Consider the following 19,709-nt stretch of genomic DNA (forward strand, 5'->3'; position numbering starts at 1 on the left):
AGTTGAATACATTATTTGTTTAATCCTACGAATATAATAAATGCGAAATTATGCGAGAATGGATAACTTTCTCTTTCACTGCTGAACCGATTACAATGAAATTTTGTACATACACACATAGGATAGGTTTTATACCGGAAATCCCACGTGAACGGGAACTGTGCGGGATTTTCTTTAAAAACGCGGGCGGAAAGCTAGTATATTTTAAAATAAATTTTAAAACTTGAAATGTAACTAATTTAAAATAAAGATGGAAATGATGATAAAGTTAAAGGAGTGAGGAGAAAGGCACAGTCAGCATGAATTTTAACAAGTTCATAAAAGGACAGTCTTAAAGAAAACATTTTCCTTACATCCTACTAATAAAGCGAAAGTTTGTGAGGATGGATGTTTGTTACTCTTTCACGCGAATACTACTAAACCGATTACAATGAAATTTGGAAAAATTACTTTTGATCCCGTAAATCCCACAGGAATGGGAACTATGCGGGGTTTTCTTTGAAAACGCATACGTATATTAAGTATGTATTTCAATAGTAGTTTCTCATCTATGAGAACTGTCATTTAATCAACCGTTTAATTTTCACATAGTTACACATTTAAAATAAATGTGTAAAAAAATTTCCAAATAAAAATTCACTCACACACAAATGTATTTATTATCTATAGGAACAAAAAAAAGCGTAAGCGTAAGATTGCACAATTCTTCTAGAGTATCCATCTTGAGAACACGCAGGCTCGAAATGCAGTGAACACAATCTACCAAATTTCGACGGCGTCCAATCTACACGTCTCATGTTTTATACCCATTTTTTATTTAGCTCTGGAAATCTAAAACAAAATGAATTTATTAATAATCTAAAAGAGAAACAACAAACTAAACAGATAAGTCAAATAAAACAACCACGTGGTATTTTTTATTTTCCTGCTGTAGAAAATTTACATCTATTATTTGCAACAACAACTACATATAAATCTGATATAAGAAACAAAATAAATAAATCAACGTTAATATGAAATAGATTTTTTGTCATAAATCGATAATATACGCTAGATGTGTTACAACACTACGGTGGTAAACAAAATGCCAAACGTGATAATATTGTGACATTTTTTAAAAATTATTTAATTCTTTTGTATTCCATAACCCCATAAAGTGGGTAAATGTTACAGTTACAACATAAACTTATAAAAAAGCGCTTGATAAAACCTTCAAATAGGGTTAGAACATAAATATTTATCAATTTGCTGAAAATCACTTACCGATGGAAAGATATTTTTTCATTGTTTTCATCCAAAACTCCCATTCGACTAGTAATAGCCGATAGCTAAACATACAATACTCATTTTAGCACACTGACAAATAAAAAGAAACACTATACACTTAATATTTTCTAAATATTTCGTTAAAAACACTTGACGCACTGAGCCCACCAGCTGGTTGGAAAACAAACTGACTGCCGGCGCGCTACGTTTGAAGACAGTGCAGATACTCTATCGCTATCTCAATCTGACTTATGCTGTTATTGACTAAGAGTAAGTAGATTAGAAAATATGTATTTTGTTCTGTCTCAATATAAGTACTCTATAGGTTTATATTCCTCTGAGGCCTTGAGCTTCTAAACCAAAGAGGAGACTTTGCGAGATGGATGACTTTGACATTGGTCTGAGAAAAGTCACGACCATGTCACGACACACACTTGACACTGTCACGGGTGTCACCAAAAATTATCATTTAATGATCATTTATCAAAACTTATCAAAACAAAAGCGGCAGGCATGTGATTAATTTTCTCTTTCAATTGATATTTATCGAAAAAAAAGATAACTAAATTTACGGAATCATATTTCAAATATATTTACAATTTTCTATTACTTGAAAGAAGTTTCTGTCCAACTAGCTTATTAGTGACTATTTTTTAAAAGAACGTTTATTTTGTGAGGTTATTTTTGAAGGAACTAAGTAATTATTTTTAATATCAATGAAAATGAGGGTTCACCAAGAAGATACACCACCCTCATCTGTTAATGGTGATGAAATTATGGGAATGGATGGTGAAAATGAAGATGAACTCATTTATTTGGGAGAACTGGACGAGATTCAGTTTGATGACGAAGAAATGGTTGACGATCAAGAAGAGGAATACAATGATGTAGGTATGGAAAGGCCTGAAGACCACGCGGCAATGGTTTTCGACAAACATACAGGCTCAGTTTTTTGTTGTGATCTTCATCCAAGTGGAAAATTTGCTGTCACTGGAGGAGAGGATGATAAAGCCTATGTATGGTCTGTAGAAACTGGTCAAATAATCATGGATTGTACGGGTCATAAAGATTCAGTAATTTTCGTTGGCTTTAGTTTTGATGGGGCTTACTTAGCCACAGTTGATATGTGTGGCTTAATTAAAGTTTGGAAGTGTAATTTAGAAGAAAATCAGCAGGAACCATGGCCTGTGGCATTTGAATATGAAGCTGATGATCTCAGTTGGGGCCTTTGGCATTTTGGTGCGAGGGTCCTCATATGTGGAGCAGTAGCTGGTGACATATATGTCTTTAAAATACCATCAGGAGATACTAAAGTTCTACAAGGACACAATATTAGAACTGAATGTGGAAAGGTATTACAAATTTAAATATATTTTTTTATTTTATTGCTTATACTTGCATCTTTGTCAAGAAAGTATATCTTGTGCGTGGAAAGAGTTTTACATATTTTGAGTAAATTTACATATTATATTAGATTTATGAAATAACATATTTATTGAAAATTTTACTGTGGAATTAATGAATTAACCACACTGATGGATAGTGTTCCTTCAGTATTTAATAATAATTATAACAATCTTTACAATTATTTACACACTAGCGGTCCGCCCCCGCTTCGCCCGTGGTACATATTTCGCAATAATAGATAGCCTATGTTCTTTCTCAGGGTCTAAAGATTATCTGTGCCAAATTTCATCAAAATCGGTCCTGTAGTTTATGCGTGAAAACCATACATACATACATACAAACCTTTCCTCTTTATAATATTAGTATAGATTATCAGAAAATAAATCAAAAATATATTCTAGATATACCCCGATGGTGTGAGGCTTGCTGCTGGCTATGAAGACGGAGTTGTTAAGATCTGGGATCTTAAGACAAATGCTGTTCTTCACCAACTGCCTGCCGGTATGCATGAGAGCCGCGTCACAGCACTCGATCTACATCCTGAGAATAATCTTTTGGCATCCATTTCCACAGATGGTAATAAAATAATTTTATTATAATCAACATATTACTTTTTTCTGATATTTTCTTAGGTGTTAACTAGCTACGTCTCTCTGTCATAAATATTATCGCAAGTTCATGTAAAGCGAAACCTTTAAGCTTAAAGCACGTCCAAAGAGAAGCGATACCAAATGTAAACAAACCACAGTCAAGGTCATTCGGAATAGCAGGGGTGTGTAACCTTTTTAAAGTTAGATTTAAATATATTTTTATTAAATATCCGGCAAATTGTAATAATACAAAAAAGGATACGTCTATTTTATAAATTTTATCATAATTTGAATTATTGTATAATGTAGATGTAAATTAAATAACGCGAATAATAATAATAATTTTCTGTGTATGGCAACACACTTGCCACCTGTTACATAGGGATTTGAAACAAATCAGTCGAAATGTGAGTGTGTTATACTTCTGCCTGCCCCTTATGGAATACAAGCGTGATGATATTATGTTGTTAATGGAAATAAGAAAACAAGAAGTAAAATCTGTTGATTTATCTCTTGACGTACTTGGTTGTGGCTCCATCATTAACCACTCTTAATAAAAACAAACAATGAACAACAACTTAACTAAAACAATAAATTAACTTAACTTAAACAAGAAATAATTAAATAAACAACAAACAATAGCAAAACTTTAACAAATAATTTGTATCACCACGAGCGCGTTCCGAAACAGAATAAATCTTTTTAAAATGGCCGGTCGAATGTTGGCGAACCCGGCTTGACTTGTCATGTGAACAACCGGGAGAACGAGACATTACGGCAACTGCACAAGATGGAAAGAGATAGATATTAGTTTGTCAACGCCACAGTTGTTTTTAAGGTGAATGACTTTTCGTATCGCTTCTCGTTGGCCTTCCTTTAGCATAAATTAAAAAAGGGTGTGCCCTGTGCATACGTGTCAGAAGTGAAACTTTTATGTCGCCTTACTTCATGACGTGTCGGTATGGCGACCTTGAAAATTTACTCTCAATGCGGCAAAAAAAATATTCACTTCAAAATATAACACAACAAATGCATAAGCATTATTGATTAATGACATGTACATAATATGTTTTTATAATATTAAAAAATAGCAATGAATGCAATATTACATGGTTGTTACTGGATAGTCTTTATAAAATATCTATTCCGAAGTATTACAAAGACCTTATAAAGAGAAGCTTAGGGATACATTGACTTTAAACATACAAAAAACATGTTTTGTTCTATATTTTGTCTAACAGATGTTTCTATATAAGCTAAGAAAGTATACATGTACATATTCTAAAACTTGATTCTTTTACAGGGAAGGTGTGTCTAACTACATCCAATAATGGGAAAGTGGTTGCACAACTTCAAGCCGATAATGATTTAGAAACCGTTGCTTTTTGTCAAGATACACAGCTCGGATATTTTGCTCTTGGTAATAAAGCTTTAATATACAGCATAATAAATATGAATGTTACATTTTAAACTATTAAGACAATGGTTCGTTAATTTAAGGATGAAGGAGTATACATTACATAAAATATTCGTATGAATAATTTGGAAGAGCCAGATCAGACATACCTCTTTTTGGCTTTTAACCAATATCAATCCTTACTTTAAAAAAAACAGATGTATACAATACATTATTTAAAAAAAAAATAAATTATAGCTTCTAGATTGTAATAATTGAATTAATTGATCTTATACCTGCTGATCTGACAGACTATATTATGTCTTACCGCTAACTATAATATGCGTAAATTTTAAATACATAGTCGTTAAATTTTCTTAATTTTCATTTTTGGCAGAATTTCTTTCTTTTCTACTCCTGACAATATAAAGTATAAACACAATAATAAAAGAATAGCGAAATCTGTCCAGATGTTTACGCGTGATGCCGTGAGTCGTGACCAAGGGCAATCGAAATCCATTTTTATTTATAGAAAATGTTTTATGAAATACTGTAATCCTCATTTTTGTTTATTTAGTGTAGTAATTATAACTTAGTATGTTGTTTTTTAATATGAGAAAAAATATATGTAATTTTTATTGAAAATAAGTCTAACTACGAGGAAAGTACAGTAATTTTTTTTTAATAAAGTCACAGAATTTACATCAACAATACCCATAATGTGTTTTATATGCTTATTATTATTTTTAGGCACATTAAACGGATCTGTGACAATATGGGATACAGCAAGACAAATGGTTCGTCATTCCTGTGCCAAATCTGAGGAAGATGTATCGGCTGGCGTTACGAAAATGATATGGGTTAAAGAAAATCTTCTTACTGGTTGCCTCGATGGCTCCGTAAGATTTTACGAAGGAAGATCTGGTGAAAGAAGTGCTATGTTTACTGGCCATTGGTCAGAAGTACTAGATTTGGTACACAATGCCAAGGAAAATATTATATTAACCACATCCGACGATGGCACCGCAAGGATATTTAAATATCCAGTCAAGAGCGACAACGACTAGTTTACAATGGTTATATTATTTTATGTTACTCTATTTTATATTTATACCCAATAAATATTTCTATACAAAACAATTTTTTGTTACATAGTTAACTTTAACCGATACGTTAAATTTTCCTTTTATTTTAGCCTATATTGGGTGAGGTTGATTGATCTCCGACCATCAGCCTGTCAATGACCTTTTGCAGTGATGCTATAATAATTATATCCTGTGTCTGTCTATTGTTTATCTCATAGCTTTAATGTAGATATCAGTGAATGAAGACACGTGTTATCAGAGCTGTCTGTCAGGATAACTATTACTTTTAAAAAGTATGCCATCCGTACACGTGGTGTAGACTTTAGAGGGGAGTGAAAGAGACAAATAAAACCCGTTGTTCAAACTTGGCAGTGAATTCTTACGCTCTTCTCTATGGTTAAAAATGGACTCTATTTATAGGTGTTTAGAGTTTTAAATGCATAAACCTGTCATCGTTCTAAAGCCTTTTTCGTCGTTGAGTCATACGGCTGTATACCGTCGGAGCCGTGGTTATGTGAAAAGTACATTGAATAGTGAAGTGGGGTCGCATATCGGAGAACGTGTGTTGCGCGCCGTGCCGGCCTTCGATCGCAACATGAGTTATAATCACTTTACGAAATTATTTGCCATTATATTATTATTTCAATAATTTAAAAACCACGTGTTCGTTTTAAAAGTATTAATGAACATTTCAAACATATTTTGACCTACATATTTTAGAATATATTAACCTAGCTACGAATGATAATATAGGTAAAAAACGCGTGAATAATTATTTCAAACGGTGAACAGTACGCAACGTGTTATCAGCTGGTGTTCGGTGGTCAAGCGGTTTCCTTTTTTATTATTATATCTAACTAATAATTAATTACCATAGAACAGTTTTATGGTGTAAATTGCACGTGGTGTTTCCCGCGGTGGTTTAGTAGTGTGATGCAATGTTTGCATGACGGGTCATCAGTTTCGGTAGTAGAATACATTATGTTATTATTTTCAAATAAAACTGAGTGCTCGTAAAAATAAACTGTTCAAATTTGGTGATCAGAAAAAGGACTATTTAATCTTCCTAGTGCAACACAATAATAATAAAAAATGGCAAAAGTATCCGCATCGGAGAGTTTAACGCCGAAGATGATGGATAGCGGTGAAGGCGGTGGGAACGCTGATGAAGAACCGAGGGAAGGAGTTCAATTGAAGAAAGAATTAAGCTTGGTCAATGGAGTAGCGATCATTGTTGGAGTAATTGTAGGATCGGGAATCTTCGTCTCCCCAAGCTTAGCCTTGAAATTCGCGGGCTCAAAGGGTATGGCCCTTATTATTTGGGTCCTTTCCGGTTTCCTGTCAATGATCGGGGCACTGTGCTACGCGGAATTGGGTAAGTGTTTGAAAAACAAATTATCACCTTATAGGCATTGAGTACGTAGAACATGTATCTCAATGCTTATAGGTTTAAAATATAGAACAATCGGTAACCCACAGACCACAATGCGTACCAACCTGTAACTTACTATTTTAAGTAATTTAGCTATAATTAACACAGTATAAAGTCATGGTAACAAGTTATGTTTTAGTCGAAAACAAAATTCAATATTATTAAGTATATTAGTAAATTAGTAATGTCCTTTTTGAGTAATTTTTTAATACCTTCTTACAATGAGGACGCGACACCTCCCGACTGTCTGCGACCTTACTGCATTGCAGTAGCGCAAAAACTCAACAGTTTCTTGCGACAGGTTGTCTATTTATTTTTTCACTTATGGTTAGGGAGCCAGGTGCAAATTTGGTTAACTATTTCCTCTCAAGAGATAATTCGTCAGACGCATGAGAGTATAGTATTATAAAGCCTCGTGAACGTCAGCTGGCGCTCTGTTGGGGGGGTGAGCGGTTGTAGCCTCCCACGCACATAGGAAAAAAAATACATTCATTCATTCATTTCCTCTCAGCTAAAAATTTGTCAAATTGTAGCTAACCCAATATCTCAACGAAAAAAAATAGTCAGCTGGTTACAACATGGTGTATTATACGTCAGCTGGTGTCTTGAACATGAAAGTTAAATTTAAAGAAAAATTTATTTTCCGTTATTTCCTCTCAAACAAAAATTTACCTGATGATAGCTTATATGTAACTGTGGATAAATATATATGTCAGCTGGCTGTATCTTGGTGGAAAAACCGTCAGCTGATACGGGAGGCTACAACCGCTCTTCCCCCCAACCGAGCTCCAGCTGACGTTCACGAGGCTTCATAATACTATACTTTGATGCATTTTACTAATTACCGCTTGAGAGGAACTTGGTCATAAAATCTGCTGCTGGCTCCCGGACCATTACATTATTTGTATTTAGATCGATGTATCTTTTTTACTAGGTATACTTTCTTAACTAGCTATAAAATTATTTTTTTTCATGAAAATGTTCACGACTGGTTTCTTCTGCGCTCGCAATCCAAATCGAAATTTTCTCACGCAATCTTTGAGGATATTTCAAACAGCGCCAGGAAGCATAATATTGTGCCAGATGCCGCAACTTTCAAAATTAAAGAGAGAAATTTACGTTAAGTTTAAGTTTTAATATATACTTAGGTTAAATTTATATTATAAAGCTGAAGAGTTTGTTTGAACGCGGTAATCTCGGGAACTACTGGTCCGATTTGAAAAATTATTTCGGTAGATAGCACATTTATCGAGGAAGGCTATAGGTATATCATCTTCATCTCGCTAAGACCAACAGGAGCGGAGCACTGCGGGTATACATATAAATATGCAAATTCGAACAAGATAAATAGTAGTATTACATATTAATATTTCTCACAGACCTTATAAGAATTTAACTTGATTTATCTCTGAACCAACCAAAACGTTATTTTTCCAATACTACCTATAATACCTTTTTGGTACTTATTACAAAATAGGTTTCACACATTATGTTCGATTTGCTAATCGATCAGCGCTGGCGCATTAAATTATATCATTTCCTTATATTTACCACTCGTTCTTGTCCGTGAATTGTTCACCACATTATCTAGTTAAATGAATATTAAATTTAAGTACATATCTGTTATTGCACGCCTCATAAGCGAAGCGTTGAGGTGGGTACTACTGTCACTTCGCGCAAAACATCTGATTTTTCAAACTTAAAATGTCTTTATGTATCATACATTGCACTTGTAAGATAATACATACACACACATATTAAGAAAAAACACTATTTTTAACGTTCATGATATTTTTGATGTCATTTTTGTTATTTAAACTAGTTAAAAAACAGTTTAAAAAAGTTCTGTCTTGGACGTCCGTGTGTCTGTATGTGCGGATCCTTTTTCTTGTTAACACGATAGCGACCGAAATACTTTACTAATCGAGTCTTTTTTTTCTCTTACGCTTGAGTATGCTCAGGAATAGAACCCTTTCATTTTTCAGGGTCTGATTCGATGTGGTTTAATTGTTAATAAATAAACAAAAATAATACTTAATTAATAAATATTTATTAAAAAAAAATTATGAGGCGTGCACTTTTGGATTTTCCAAATTATTTTATAAATATGATGCATGAATTTGCTCCGCTAATCAAAACCCATAATATATTGATTTATATACACAGTAACTAGGATATCTTCATTTTCGAATAATTGGATGTTTAGGGGTTACGTTGTTTATTGAGTAAATGATAATTTAATCACGTCCATTAATAGTACAAATGAATCCTATCTACTCTAGAGTACCACTACGGTACTCCGTACTACTACCGTAGCTGTAGGCATTTGTTCAAAAAAGTGAGTTAGATATAATGTTGTACTGTGTGCTCAGTAACTAAAACGAAACTTCGTAAATCGGCAATTAAGTCCATGTAATCTCATAAATTTATAATGGACTATTTCCTACTTTCAGGTACAATGATCCCAAAGTCCGGCGGTGACTACGCGTACATTGGGGAAGCATTCGGGCCACTTCCAGCTTTCTTATATCTGTGGGTCGCGTTATTGATCTTAGTGCCTACTGGAAACGCCATCACGGCACTTACATTTGCACAGAACATTCTCAAACCCTTGTCACCAGCTTGCGAACCACCTTCAGATGCTGTTACGTTAATTGCTGCTGCTATAACTTGTAAGTAACTCGAATTTATATTTTAACTAAGTTCATCTAAATTCAAGACAAACCTATTTTCATTGTATTCATAGCCTAATTCAGAAGTCTAATTGAAAATTACTTTTTAAGCACTGTTTTCATGTTAGTAGTTTTAAGGAGTGTAGGCTAGGAATAGACATTGTTAATAGCTACATTTTGTCAAATAACGTGGCAACGAACATATTACCAGATCTACTAAAAATATTCACATTTTATATTTATGTATATCTGAGTTATTCATATCATGTAGTATTTTAGTCGAATTAATGAAGTCAAGGATGAAATATTTATACAAAACTTTCTACTGTATACATGAGTTGTCTGTGATTTTAGTATGTAGTAAGTTTATATTTGTAGGTACATAAGCGTTTTAAATTTAGTATACCTACTAAAAGGTAAAAAATTAAGCCAATCAATATTTTTCTTATTGGATAAATAATATGGTTTAACAATACCTAAGTACGTATAGTGTTGAAAATTGAAATGTAATTACTTAGTTTTTTTTTTTAAGTTTGGGTACATATTCTGTTAATTCACTGAGTTAAAATTTAAACTTTTTACATTTTTCGTGTGGTTCATCCTCCGCAGAACCGTCACAGTCAAATTAAATATTGCGTAAGAAACAATCGATACCTTTTTTTTATTTATAAATTAAACGAACATGCCTGGAAGATTCTTGGAATGCAAGATATTATTATGCATTACCACATGCAGTGAGACGTTTCGGAGAAAACATTTTTAAGTATTATTATTTTGAGTATATGTTATTGATATCGTATTCATTATACATGCAGGAATTACACTACAAGTGGTTAATTTGGACTGTGATTAATGATTGTCTATTATTTTTACACCATGTAGAAATTATAATTTATAATCTTCTAAATTATGGAAAGTGTACGGTAGCAATGACGATTATACCATCTGCATCTTCGCGTCGCGTCGTTTCTTTGGCACAAGTGAGTTCAAGAAAATCCGTTGGAAAAACTCAATAGATCAAGTTTATTTAAAAAGAACACTATAATTTCGTATGACAAAAGTACCATGTTCTAAGTAAGTATATAAGTTCATTTCTTTCCTGCTGCATCAAGTTTGGTGCCACACCAATCACTCAATTTCCGGTTTTGGTCACATATATGGTAACACAAGTGGCAAGTGTTCAAAAGAAATATGCTGAAATATTGCAAAAACTTACACGGGGCAACGAACTCACTTTATGTAATTACTTAAACATAAATAAGGACGGTATAACTACAGTTATTTTGGTGCGACAATAACGCTATAAACACGCTATAAAGTATGAAATTAGTACGTCTTTATTTAAGTAGATACGGACATTTGTACGTTACAGGATAAATAGCAACAATTGGATAACAATAACACGTAATATAATAATAAGTTATTGGACAAAGCATGTGTCATCGCAGGGCCGTGGAGGACTACGTCTTTAAACTCGCAATGGCGACATAGTGCTGATTGTGCTTGACAGGATAATGAGAGCTTCCTCCCGTATCTCACTGTCACATAGTGCGAAAATATCCTACTGATTGTAGTAAGGACACTTAATGATATCATGGATGGTATTCATCAATTGTTACCGAAATGGAGAATGTTTACATTTTATTAATTTTTTTACGACATTTTACAATTTATTTATAAACTATGTACTTACTTCGTAAATAAGAAACAGACAACTCAAGTATGGCAGGTTAAGTTAATTTATTGTCATGAGTTCAAAAAAAAACAAACGATACTTCGAAATACCATTGATACAATGAAACATCAGTTATGTTTTAAACTTCTTTTATTTTTAATCTTATTAAATCGTATATCTGTACCTATCGTCACTGACTTTTTGTGCGTATTATTTCAAAGATAATTATGGATTATGGGAATGGTTCCTTCGCCCACTAACTAATTATTCAATTGTTTTCGTTTCAGGCCTTCTAACAGCCATAAATTGTTACAATGTGAAGTGGGTGACGCGAGTACAAGATTCCTTCACGGCGGCAAAAATTTTGGCGCTATTGGTCACATTTTTTGCCAGCATTTGGTACTTGTTTTCTGGAAACACGCAGAATTTGGAATCAATGATGCAAGGGACCACAACGAATCCAGGGGACATAGCCATCGCTTTCTATACTGGATTATTTTCATACTCTGGTTGGAATTATCTTAACTTTGTAACTGAAGAATTGAAAGACCCATATAAGTAAGTGTCCTTGTTTTGAATTTGAATCGTGTAAGCATCATTTTAAAAACAATTCTTACGTATAAGAAAAAAAAATGTTTATCAAAAACTATAATTTATTAAAATTAATTATGTTATGAACTATATTTTTTATTTTTCTTTCAGGAATTTACCGAAAGCAATATGCATATCAATGCCGGTAGTGACATTAGTGTATGCGCTTACAAACGTGGCATTTTTCGCTGTTCTCACAAACGACGAGATAATGTCGTCCGAGGCGGTGGCCGTAACGTTTAGTGAGAAGATCCTTGGTGTAGTATCTTGGATCATGCCACTATTTGTAGCGCTGTGTACATTTGGATCACTTAATGGAGCTATTTACGCATCTTCCCGTCTATTTTTCGTCGGTGCCAGGAACGGACACCTACCATTAGCGATCTCCTTGATAGACATTCGGCGACTTACTCCTGTTCCATCTCTTATATTTATGGTAAGTTAAAATGCTAAATGTAAGTAAAAATGCTAAAGCTATTGAAACAAGTATAGATTTTGTATCTATATATAAATCTTGGTTGATTGATTACTTCAAAGTAAGAAAAAAGAGCACGCTGTAGAAAATAGAAATCCTTATTCATAGAAATTAAATTGAAAAATAGTATCGCCTCTATGTAACTTTATGGTCGTATTTAAAAGTTAATAGTCTTAAGGTATGATAGCGTTAATACTTTACATGTACATTGCACATGCGTCGATACGGTAATGAGAAAAGGCTTATAACTGGAAAAACTACTGGCGTATTCCTTCGAAAAAACTAATAAGACTAATTTTTTCTTGATTTGTGCGTTGTACTTTATACTTTTAATTTTCCCAAATACTTTTTCAATTATCACTTAACTACCAAGGCTAATTAATAATTGAATATTGGTTTTAAATCGATAAGAGCTTTATAGTTCGTACACACACTTGTACCTAATAATATTGGATTACTTATTAACCAATCTAAAAAGTGTTTAACTAGCTATCCGCCCTTGGTTTCGCCTGTTTTGTCTGAAACCTCATAAATTATATACTAAAACGTTCCTCTTCAAACACTGTCTTTAATCTAAGCATACAGACACAAAGCGACTTTGTTTCATAGGTACTATGTAGTGATAACGGTCCCTTATTGAAATTCTTACTTCTTGATGTAAATCTCAACTTAATTATTTTGAAGGTTAACGATTGTGACTATTTACGTTATCATGTTATACTTACTCTTATTAATATTTTTAATTTATAAGAATCGTCGTTCCAATTTCAAGACAACCTAACTACGTTTAAATTTTTTATAACTCATTATATTATCGGGTAATAAGTAAGCGAAAAGCCTTCCATACAGTCGTATCCTGACTAGGTATATCTTCACTGTTCTATGTATTATCAATTTTGATTTAGGCTTTAGATAGATCATGAAAGTTTAATGCTGGAAAACATCGATAATTTCCGGTCCCTAGTTACAGAAAGGTTAAAGTGGTATATTATCATCTCTCCTTAATCATTATTATTTATTACACACGACAAATTTTTCACACACCTACCTCTAACAATCACTTCTGTGGCCAAATGGAAATGCATGAATCACAATTTAAAACAAACACTTTTTTCTTTCCAGTGTCTGGTAACCCTCGTGCTGTTAATGTTTAACAACGTCGAGTCGCTGATGGTGTACGTGACAGCAGTAGAAGCTATATTTATATTCTGTTCGATCTCTGGCCTATTGTGGATGCGATACACGCGCCCGAAACTACAACGACCAATACGAGTGAATTTATTGCTCCCAATAGTGTTTCTCATAATCTGCATATTCTTAGTTGTATTTTCTTGCTTCACGCATTTCCTCGAAGTAGGTATTGGTGTTGCTATTATAGCCCTCGGTGTACCCGTCTATTGGGTATTCATCATGTGGCAAAACAAACCAACGTGGCTTTTAACCGCCTGCAATTCAGTCAATCTCTTCTGCTCAAAAATGTTTTTATGCCTCCCAGAAGACTCCAAAGAATTATGATCGATCTGAGTTCAATACTATGGGCTGTGTGTATGTATTTATTTATACATTTTTAATAATAACGCCATTAATTGTAATAAGTCATACAATTATGTAGATCTGTTTAGATAATGAAAACAAATGCTTCCTAAAGTTAGTGCTAAGTTTATTTAGACAATAATTTTGAAAGAAAAGGACGTTTGCAACTTGCAACTGTATTTTTAAGTAGGTATGATAAGCTTGTATTGTCAATTAATAATATAATGCTTTTTATGGAAATTCTATATATGCTTTTGATTTTGCCGATTACCTACTTTTAAAAACTAGACCTAGTTGTAATATGGCGTACCTTACAATTTTTTTTATGTAAAATGTTAGACGTAATTAAAAAAGCTACAATGCAATAGGCAATTAATTTTTTACACCGACATCTTTAAGATGTAAATGTTTAAATTACTTGCGTACTTTATTTTTTATGTTTCTCATTCAGACATGACAATAAATATATACCTATATTTATTTCGCATTTCGCACCCAATATTTCACTAGATTTATTATCGTTTCTAAAATTGTACTAAGTAGTTGACTCCCATTGGATGTCAAAATCAGGAATGATGTCCACTTCGATGCTAACCAACCAGTCTATACTATGTAACAGCTATCTGGTGGAATCGCTATTTTCCTATCATTCATCGAGCGATGTATGTTAACTCTTTCTCGCGCAAGCCATGGATTTAATAATACCCAGAAATAATAGGATTAAAAGGGAAAACTCATTTAAGCGTGTGAAACCGCGAGACGCTACTAGTATGATCTAAAGAAAATTGTATTACAAAACTAAGTTTCCCAGAGATTTTGCGTTATATTTTCATTAGGCGTGTGTATTTAGATACTTGAATTTCGTTATCAATTCAAAAAAGTAGGTATGATTCACGCTACACCGTGCCCAAACAAATGAAACAATATTCATCGACATTTCAACCACATTTCAACGTTGTGCCCCGGCCACAGAGAGGCCCCGGCCGAGCCACGGTCAGGCATAAATCACTTCTGACAAAAAGTAGCTATGCAATAATATGTTTGATCGAGCCCCGGACGGGGCACGGGCCACGAACCGGTCGCGACACGGTGTAACGTAAATCATCCTTTAGGGATTCAAATAATTCTCCCCGTTTTTACCTATACGTAGTTACCTATATGTTTTAACAGCTAAGTAGCAGCATTTTGAAAATCAACACAATATTATTGTTTAGTTTTACCTTGTGCATAATCACCCCTTACACAAGTCAAATTGCAGATTCTGAACTAATTATTACTAGTAAACATTTGGGATTTTACGATATAAAGCAAAAATTATATTTTCTGTCATGCAACAGTCTACTGTCTTATCTGATGATAAACTTTAATTAAATACGTCTAAGTACTATGGTATATTAATGGGATTGTCTTTACCTCACCCCTATTGTGTTTGTTTCTCACATATTTATTTTCTAATCAAAGTAGAAAGTAGATGGAGCAAGTGGTCTAGAGGTTATCCATTAGGTATATCTTTACCATAGATATTTGAAAAAATAATTATTCCTCTCGCGATGTTATGAAGCAGAATTATAAAATAAAGCAAAATCAGGAAATTTGTTTCGAGAATAGAATAAGGTTTCAATAAGGATTTGTGAAACCAAGCGTAAGTTGTTTTACTGATAACTGAATAGTCACGTAGTCACGACTCAATGCTACACGACGGTACCTACAAAGAAATCAATTTAAAATCAATAAATATCCCGATTGTTTTCTTGAAAACAATTTAAAATACCGTTTAAAAAAGTAATACTAACATAAAAACTTATTTTAAACTATTGTTAGACACTCAAATTAGTTTTATCATTTATGATTGTTTGGTTTAAAGATTAGATAAATCCCTGATGGACCATTTTTCATTACATAATTAAAACGTAAACGTAACGTAAAGTATTCTTTTAAATATGTTCTCCATTACGGATTCAAATAAATACATTTACGTATGTACAACGCGTACGTAATCTGGTTAGTTACTTAAAAATTATTAACCTTTTGCTGCTGCTGTTGCTATTTTGAGCAGTGCAGACTAGGTAGCATATTCATTGCATTAAAAAGAAAATGCATACTTAGTAGGTACATTAAGAAAAAAGGTATCTCCAGTATATTAATAGATACTGAGTACCTTATCTACCATACCAATTTTAACGGTTGAGCAGTTCTCTAGTTTTGCGCTTACCAACACATTTAGCTATTCATTTTATTATAAAGAAAATACCTAGGTAAGTATATACTTTAAACTTTTACCATTGAAACTAGTTGTACTAGGTATAATACTAATAAATGATTCATATTCATTGGTTTGGCATTTGGCTATTTGCTTCTGCTGTTATGTAATTATTCATAAGTATTCTATACTACTGCGTAGGAACTTTATGCGCTAATTTAAAAATGTACCAATTATTTTCAGGCATGTCGCGTTAGGACTGAGTCAACATACCTATTAAATAATTATAATGAGCGTAAAATGAATAATCATAATGAATGTAATGAACACGTTTTATGCTACCTTCATGCTTCCTTACCTTGCCTTAGTGCTATGAATTCCGGGTTACAACCTAGATAACTAGATATTATAAAAGAAAATAAATTTGTTATAGGTACCTATGTTTGTTATCAACATTACAAATAACAATACTCTGCTTTCACTTATTTAACAGTTGCAATTAATATTTAAATGTGCAAATAAAAAGAAAATGACACGATCCTGATAATCTATGATGAATCCAGTTCGTCTGGTCTAAAAACTAAAAAGGTACCTATTATTGAAGTGCACCGTTATATTTTTATTTTTTAGATAATATGCCGTATAATAATATAGCCATTGATTAATAGGTAAAAAACATTGAGATACAATATGTACTTATTAACTCAATGGTAAAAAACCAGGCGCTTACAATTTAAATCACTGATCAGTGATTAATATATTTGTATTGAGAATAAAACTTTAGATTTCATATTTTATTCTTAGGAGAATCTCTGTCGTGTAAAATCAAGTGGGGAAAATACTACCCTTGTACCACTCAACACGATGCGATGCCGACAATATTGACACACGCTATCACAGTCAGTGGCTGAGAATGTTTACTGGGCGCAGTTATAGTAAACACAAGTTCACACACAAATACGTAACGTGATTGGCAATTATGTATATCAAATATGATAAGTTACATCTGTTTATTCATTCATGAATACATTAACTCTTTTTTTCTCCGTAATTCATTCTGATTATAATATGTGTTTGCAGTAAAATTACATTTCTAATAGATACCTATGTTCTTAAAATGAGAGCGAAATAAAAACAACAATTCGATGTAATTTCATGGAACTATTTGATATTTAAATAGCTGCAAGCGCACGCCGCGGCGCGCCGTTATACACGCAGAAGTTGAATGTAGGGATGGATGCAACCAATAACCATCCATCACTACAAACCAACTTGGATAGCTGATATTTGGTAAATCTCTTTTTATTTAAAATCTTTTCAGAGTGCCTACAAGTTAAGAAGAAGATGAAGCGAGGGCATTTTTATGTCATCTTTTATTCCCTGTTTTCGGTTCTATTCTATAGAACATTCACTCAAAGTACCTGTGCAAAGTACCTACATATCAATTGTCAAGAACATTTTGTTAACACCAATGGGCAATGACCATTAGCTTATCGGCCATTTATTTATTTATTATTTTTTCAATGTCTTCGAGAAATACAAACCTGAAAGTTACCGATAAAATAAATATTGTTCAAGTGTAAATATTTTTTCTTGTTCTTAACTTAACGGAATATCACAGCTATACTAAGTACATATTTCTTTCAATGTATTTATATCTTTTATTATAATATGTACTAGCTTTCCGCCCGCGGCTTCGCCCGCTTTGTCTAAAACATAATAAATTATATGCTAAAACCTTCCTCTTGAATCACTCTATGTATTAAAAAAAACCGCATCAAAATCTGTTGCGTAGTTTTAAAGATTTAAGCATACATAGGGACAGAGAAAGCGACTTTGTTTTATACTATGTACCTAGTGATAACCAATAATAAAGGGACCATTAAAAAAACATGTTCGTCTTGAATGGGGAGTTTTTTAAAGTGTTTCTCTAAGTGTGAATTCATGTGTGTAAAATGGAAATCCTTGATAACTTTAGTGAAAACAACTTTTGCAACCAATTAACTGAAGAAACACTTGGATTGGACCATTTCCGGCTTACCTTTGTATCTTTATTTTCGTGTAAGTGTGACTACCAAACTTTATATTGACTCTAACTCGATTTTAGGATATTTTTACCCCAGAAAACGTCAATGAACTCTTTGCTCGAATGCCATACCATGGGAAATGTCTCCGTTTTATCATATCTTTATAAGCTATTTGATTTTTATTTCCTATCACGTAGACGCCTAAAAAAACTAATAAAAATATTCGCAATTCGTATTTGCACGCGTCAGCAACATCGACACAATGAAACTCCTCTGACCTTGTTTTACAAACTTTATCTGTAATATTATGTCAGTCACGGGCAGGTATAGTCACACCAAACAAAGATATTATAAGAGTTAAATGGAATCTATTATGTATACCTATAGATACGATTAATATTTATTAGGTACCTACTTATAAATAACAATCATCACATAAATAATTGCAAAATAGATGGTATCATTATGAGTAAATGACTTAATAATTTCCATTTTAAATTGAAACACAGCATAAGGATAATATTTTAATTTAAAGAATATATAGAGGTACCTACAGGCTACATATCGGTTAAAGAACATTTCGTTTTATTTGTTACGATACAATATAAACAATAAAGACCTAATAGGTACCTATATTAAGTTCAAACTTATTTAGCTATGGCTTACGCCGAAACAATATAAAAACAGTATTGAATCAGGTGTTTTAGACATCACGTTTAAATAAATATTAACTCAATGATACGATCGATATTCGATATGTATTTTTAAAATATATAGGTAACAAACACTGTTCTGCAACGGAACCTTCATACAAATTGTTAATAGATTAATACACACCTACTTATCAATATCATATACTTATTACACGAAAACAGGAAGTACCGTTTACTTAGTTTTTTTAATATTCTTTGGGAAGAAAAACATACCAGTGAAATATTTACGAAGTTACGAAGTGTAGGTCTCTTCATACCTATGTTGAACAAGTTTAAAAAAAAGTTAAAATAATATTTGCAGAAATATCGTCTACGGACTATGGAGGAGGCCAACGGAGGCATTTTGTAAAGCAGACATTCCAAGACTAAAATTATAACAACATATTATGATAAGTTAAAATAATCAGATCAACATCATCTTTATATATAAAAATGAATCGCAAAATGTGTTGGTAAGCGCATAACTCGAGAACGGCTGAACCGATTTCGATAATTCTTTTTTTTTTATATTCCTTGAAGTACGAGGATGGTTCTTATGTAGAGAAAACGTAAATATGTACCACGGGCGAAGCCGGGGCGGACCGCTAGTTTTTAATAAAACCATTAATAAAATAAACAAAATCTTTACACTATCACAACAAAGAGCA

General features: G+C 32.8%; 2 protein-coding genes across 2 annotated transcripts; both read left to right on the top strand.

Moving 5' to 3' along the window:
- Positions 1 to 1,743: 1,743 nt before the first annotated feature.
- LOC149910307 (angio-associated migratory cell protein) lies at positions 1,744 to 5,800 on the top strand. The gene is made up of 4 exons (XM_090112259.1): positions 1,744 to 2,618; positions 3,075 to 3,249; positions 4,567 to 4,683; positions 5,410 to 5,800. The coding sequence occupies exons 1-4, from the start codon at positions 1,983 to 1,985 to the stop codon at positions 5,724 to 5,726; spliced, it is 1,245 nt and encodes a 414-aa protein (XP_089968385.1). The 5' UTR covers positions 1,744 to 1,982; the 3' UTR covers positions 5,727 to 5,800.
- Positions 5,801 to 6,267: 467 nt separating this feature from the next.
- On the top strand, positions 6,268 to 14,367 carry mnd (L-type amino acid transporter minidiscs). The gene is made up of 5 exons (XM_090112247.1): positions 6,268 to 7,119; positions 9,630 to 9,848; positions 11,811 to 12,081; positions 12,226 to 12,550; positions 13,712 to 14,367. Exons 1-5 carry the CDS (start codon positions 6,837 to 6,839, stop codon positions 14,102 to 14,104), a joined length of 1,491 nt encoding a protein of 496 aa, XP_089968373.1. The 5' UTR covers positions 6,268 to 6,836; the 3' UTR covers positions 14,105 to 14,367.
- Positions 14,368 to 19,709: the final 5,342 nt, after the last annotated feature.

This window comes from Colias eurytheme, chromosome 2 (assembly GCF_061535395.1).
Source record: "Colias eurytheme isolate Ceu_HAF_F1 chromosome 2, ilColEury1 Martin Lab GWU primary, whole genome shotgun sequence".
Lineage (NCBI taxonomy): Eukaryota > Metazoa > Arthropoda > Insecta > Lepidoptera > Pieridae > Colias > Colias eurytheme.

What these genes read in the sequence shown, in the direction of transcription:
- mnd (XM_090112247.1), top strand. Translation starts at nt 6,837, where the DNA reads ATGGCAAAAGTATCCGCATCGGAGAGTTTAACGCCGAAGATGATGGAT. An exon ending in AATTGCTGCTGCTATAACTT is followed by an intron (nt 9,849 to 11,810) that starts GTAAGTAACTCG and finishes TTTTCGTTTCAG; the next exon opens with GCCTTCTAACAGCCATAAAT. An exon ending in GAATTGAAAGACCCATATAA is followed by an intron (nt 12,082 to 12,225) that starts GTAAGTGTCCTT and finishes TTTTTCTTTCAG; the next exon opens with GAATTTACCGAAAGCAATAT.
- LOC149910307 (XM_090112259.1), top strand. Translation starts at nt 1,983, where the DNA reads ATGAAAATGAGGGTTCACCAAGAAGATACACCACCCTCATCTGTTAAT. An exon ending in TTAGAACTGAATGTGGAAAG is followed by an intron (nt 2,619 to 3,074) that starts GTATTACAAATT and finishes AATATATTCTAG; the next exon opens with ATATACCCCGATGGTGTGAG. An exon ending in GGCATCCATTTCCACAGATG is followed by an intron (nt 3,250 to 4,566) that starts GTAATAAAATAA and finishes ATTCTTTTACAG; the next exon opens with GGAAGGTGTGTCTAACTACA.